This window comes from Bidens hawaiensis, unplaced genomic scaffold (assembly GCF_021521415.1).
Source record: "Bidens hawaiensis isolate Kalapana, Puna unplaced genomic scaffold, B.hawaiensis_p1.1 tig00005145_1, whole genome shotgun sequence".
Lineage (NCBI taxonomy): Eukaryota > Viridiplantae > Streptophyta > Magnoliopsida > Asterales > Asteraceae > Bidens > Bidens hawaiensis.
This window is the reverse complement of record NW_027491328.1, coordinates 1,352,991-1,358,237: the sequence shown is the minus strand read 5'-3', so window position 1 is coordinate 1,358,237 and position 5,247 is coordinate 1,352,991. Positions and strand designations below refer to the sequence as shown.

The 5,247-nt window shown below is 35.9% G+C and overlaps 1 protein-coding gene across 1 annotated transcript; it reads right to left on the bottom strand.

The window, feature by feature from the left end:
• Positions 1-1,946: 1,946 nt before the first annotated feature.
• Positions 1,947-2,822, bottom strand: LOC143629085 (uncharacterized). The gene is made up of 2 exons (XM_077098449.1): positions 2,450-2,822; positions 1,947-2,224 (listed from the first exon to the last, which is right to left on the bottom strand). The coding sequence occupies exons 1-2, from the start codon at positions 2,820-2,822 to the stop codon at positions 1,947-1,949; spliced, it is 651 nt and encodes a 216-aa protein (XP_076954564.1).
• Positions 2,823-5,247: the final 2,425 nt, after the last annotated feature.

The following is a 5,247-nucleotide window of genomic DNA, read 5'->3' as shown; positions in this document are numbered from 1 at the left end:
ATCATTTGAGACATCAACAGGAGGTGGAACTGGATCTTCATGCGCAATCTCACATGAATCATCATATTCATAGCCATATTCAACATTTACTCCAACATTTTCAACTTCAATATGTTCAATCACATGTTCCTCTTTCTTGATCACAGATTCTTTGGTCTTCCACTGAAAGCCTCTTGGTTCATAACCTTGATTCAGTAGAAATTTTTCATCACCATTTAGGAACCCAGGTCTCTCTATTCTTTTTCCTTTGAAACTAGACCTCTTTCCTTTGATAGACTTGTCTGATTCACTGGAAGATTCATTCAATTTCAAAACAGCCTTCAGTCTCTTCTCTAACTTCACTCTGTTTGCTTCATCATCATCTGAGTCCTTCTCATTCTTCATGTACTTCTCATACTTTCTCCATATAGCTTCATTTCTTGACCACAGTAATTATTAGGAATGTCATATTTCTTTTCTTCTTCCATCCAACATGAGTCAGTGTGATGTCCATAAGAGTCACACTTCTTGCACCACACCTTTGCAAAATTTCCAAGTTCTTCAAGTTCTTTTTCATCTTTAGTTACTTGGTCTTGGGAAGTCAAATCCTAAGGATGTTTTTGCATAAGTGGTCTTACTGAAATCAACCTGAATAAGTCCACATACTTCCAATACTTGTGGATCTTTTGCTTCACAAACTTAATTACTTTCTTCTTCAAACAGGTGTATGATGAATTTTCTTCCCTTACAGTCACAACTTTTCTTCTTGGTACATACTCCACATATCCAATGTCAAATAATTCATGATTTGAGAACACTGGATAGATTGGAGCAGTAAAATTAACATTGAAAGAACCTTCTGGTTTGTTGTTCTTGGGTCTAGATCTTTCACAAAGGTCAAATACTTTGTGTTCTTTTTTCATCGTTTCATAATGTTTCTTCATTTTATGGTTTGCTTTGGGCACCATTGGAATTTTCTTAACATTGTTTCTCTTTGCAGGCTTCCACATTTTCTTCTCATCAGCTGACTTATTACTCTTGCAACTGCAAGTGCTTCCCTCACTTGAGTATTCACTCCACTTTTTCTTGGTTTCAGCAGGGTTCTTTTCCCTTTTAGTTTTTTCAATCTTCTCCTCTATCACAAGCTCACCTTCTTTATCAACCACCACATTATCATAGAGTGCCACAAATTCCTTCTTGTCTTCAAATACACTTTTGAACTGCTTCAAGTATTCCTCTCTTTGCTCTTTACCCACCTTGAGTGGATATTTGTCACAAAAGGGAGGAGGGACTTTCTTATACTTCTCTTCAGGTTTCATTTTCTCAATGTGTCCCACAATGTTTCCTGTGGACACAAGGTTCTTAATAAAGTGCACTTCAATCAGCAGTTCTATGTTCTTCAGCTTTTCTTCTGTATACATTCTTTTTAGCCCTTCTATCTCCACGCTAAATTTGGACTGAGTCAAGTAAGCTTGCATACAGTCCCTTTCTAGACTTTTGATTTGATTATCATAGGTAGACTCACTTGCTCCATAGACATTTAAAATTGAATGCTTTCTTGCACATTCGCTTTTCCAGTTCCCAACCTCTCTGTTAAGATCATCAATAATTTTTAGAAGGTCAGAAGTAGAAAGTTCAGTGGTTACCTTAGAGTGAAAAGATTCTCCAGTTTCATGCACTTTGGCCATGTATGCAGCATTGGCCTTTTCCATTTATGCTGCATGGTTACTCCAGTCAAAATCACCATCTTGAGGCACCATGGTTACAGCAACATTTCCTTGGTCCCTGTTTTGATTGGCAGCATTACCTATTCCCCTATTTTGGTTCCTCTGTAATTGCAATTGATTATTCCTTTGCTGAGCCTGGGCTTGTTGTTGGGGCCTGTTCTATTCTTGATAGGGATTCTGATTCATAGGTTGGTTTCTCTGCTAATACCCTTGCTGATTCTGATGTTGATTTTGATAGAACTAATTTTGATTCATTTGATTCCCTAATTGCTTTGGAAGATTGCATTCTCTTGCAAAATGACCAGGCTGCTGGCAGTTGTAACATATTGTCTTGGATTTATCAATCCCACTTTTTTCATTTGGACCTGCAAAGGTTGTTCTTCCTGTTCTATTAAACAGCCTCTTGCTTCTTACTATCAGCATGGCCGCTTGCCATTTCAAATCCGTATCTTTTAGCTCATTAGCATCGATATGTTTCAAGTCTTCTTGAACTACACTTGTATGAATGATGTTCTTGGCTACAAAAGCATTATAAGACTCTGTAAACACTGAGAGCAGTGCTTGGTACTCATTCCCTTGTCTTGGAGCTTAAACATATGGTGCATGTCCACTAGCAGTTGATGCATTATCATCTTCAATCATCTACATGTTGAATCTTGACTGGCCTGCTCCGCACATTGAACCAGTATCAGATGGCTCTTCAACAATTGGGTGCATCTACTGAGACTTTATAGAAAGATTACCCATAGGTGCAACAAGTGCGTTTATCACTGGGAAACTTGGCTTTTCTTCCTTAATCATATGATTCTCAGTCATTTCATGCTCAGCAGCTTGTAAGAATGATATCACATCATCCAGCTTGAAGTTGGGAAAATTCACCTTCTCTCTAATGAACTTGCTCGCGGTGTACCATTCACCGGATAGAGAAGTAAGAAATTTCTTGTTCAAATCAAAATCAGTAATTTGTACATAAGTGGTTCTGATTTCATTAACAATGGCCATGAACCTCTGCAAAACAGATTTTAATCTTTCACCTTCCTTGAACTTGAATATGTCAAGTTGTTGTTTCAATCGGTCTTTCTTTATGTCCCTCAACTCAACATTTCCCTCAAACATTTCAACAACAGCATCATACATATCTTTTGAATTAGTGTGATGATTCACACTAGTCAAGATCTCCATGATAGTCCTAATTTCAGCATGGACAAGGCCTTATCATATCTCCTTCTCATCTGCCTATCCACAACTGCATTATTGTTTGGAGCTGCAACTGGAACATATGGTCCATCCTTGATAGAGTTCCATAGTTCTGTGTCATTGTAGTTCACGGCGGCTTCAAATAATACCTTCCATTTTATATAATTTTCTTGACCGAGCAACCTTGGTATTTTGTTTGTTGATACCTCTTGATCATCCATCTCTTCAGATCTGGACTCAAACACGTACAAACCCTTCCAAGCTTCAAACTTTGTCTCTAAACCTTCAAACCTGTGGCCTTCAAAGAGCTTACGAATCTCTGATACCACTTGTCAGGACCGGACCTGGTGCAAAACCTATGTAGGTTGACAAGAGCACACCAGATCTAATAACTCAAGGCCACTTGAATATCCCGGCGGAATCAGTATATTCAAGAGTTAGGAATGAAGGTTTGAATAACAATAGTGCAGGAACGTGTTCGTGTCGTGAACAAGACGTAGATCGATATCTATAACCAACGTGAAGTGTGGAATCCCTAAACGTGATCAAAAACAACAAGATTTCTCATTATCTTCTCTCTATTTCTCATATATATCAAGGTTTACAACAAGATATGACAAATATCAGTACATATACGTTCTGGACCAAAGATTTATGAAAACATATGACAAAATTACTATTTATAGGGTGATTAGAACAGTTTTGGCATGTTTTCAACCAGCGCATAAATCGGGCGCATATGTCTGGTCAACGCATAAGTCTGGTCAACGCATATGTTATGCCCCAGAAAAATAAAAAAGTGTTTTGCGCATAACTTCTTTGTTATAGCTCCGTTTTACGTTCCGTTTTCGCCCACGTGCTCGCATTCAAATTCTCTATCACTCCATATAATAAAATCTTCATTTTTACTCCATCTAAAATGATCAAACTTTTAGCTCCTTTAAAGCTCCGCGCATCTTTATTTGACAAAGACGAAAGCAATAGACATAAGTACTAACAAACTCCCCCTCGGATATTGCCGAGTCTTTCCATTCAAATTAAGTGCTTTAACATTTTAGCTCTGGGTATCGCTTGTCATATCTCTTTCAATTCTCAATTCCTTCCTTAGGTGCAAAGAACATTTGACATCAAGCTTCAAACAATTGTTTAAACATTATCGTCTCTGTTTGTATAGTCTTTGACACTTTCCAGAACAGAATCTTCAATAATTCTCCCCCTCAATTCTTGATCATCTAACAGACTCCACCTCAAGCTTTATGTCTTGATGGGACCTGTTACTCATGATAATTGTAAGTTGAAAATCTTAATTAACAATGTAAGCATACTCAAATACTTGTAAACATTTTTCAACCGTTTGACAATTTACCACCACAATCATTAACAAAAAGTTGTTTAATCAAGACCAAATTAATGATCTAGAAAAACAATGACATTTAAGTATGATTCCAATTGATTTTATAAATTTTGTATTCCAACATCAACAGTCGAAAATAAAACGGAAAAAATAAAATCTTTTTAGTTTTAATGAAAAGCAATAAAGACAGTTGACTTCAAAGCTATTTAAAACATGTAAACAATTACATATTTTTGTGAGTTTGAGCAGCGAATCATATTGACTAAATTACCCTTTCAGCGTTTATTATGACTGGTGTTAAGTCAGTCATTGGTATTGTTGTCCACCTAAACCTTCCAAATAAATGATTCAGCAATTTCTGTGATACTATTAATTTTGTTCAATTAAGCACGAATCTTATGTGGACCCCACCCATAAGACATAATTTGTATATATTTATACAGTGAGTTTTTCACATGTATACTTTTTCACTTTTACACAAAATCTATTAGCTGTGACTCATGCAAAAATAATAAAACAAAAACAACTCAGAACGTTAAAATTTTCACTTAAGATCGGTATTACTACACGCAGATAAGGTTCCATTTTAGCAAAAATAAAAATAGAAAATAAGTTGAAGTTGTATAAGGCTTTAACAATCAAGTCAGATAATACCATATTATCGCGCAAAGAAAGTCCAAAGCTTTATACGAAACACCAATAAAATAAAGCAGAATATCCAAATCTTAACATATTTTTTCTAGTGAAGAACAACAACATATAAGAAGGATGAAATCAGAAAAATTTAAAAATATTTTTTTAATTATATTAAAAATCTTTTTTTATTGGTTCTCTAGTTCTCGCTTTAAGAAAGAGTTCACTCTTGATCCTTTCCCTCTGTGTGTGTGTGTGTGTGTGTGATGGAAGAGTTATCCTAAAAACTAGTTTCCTAGGAAGATTAGGAATAAATCATAGCCATTTGATCATGTTAATCAATGGTCGAGATTTAAA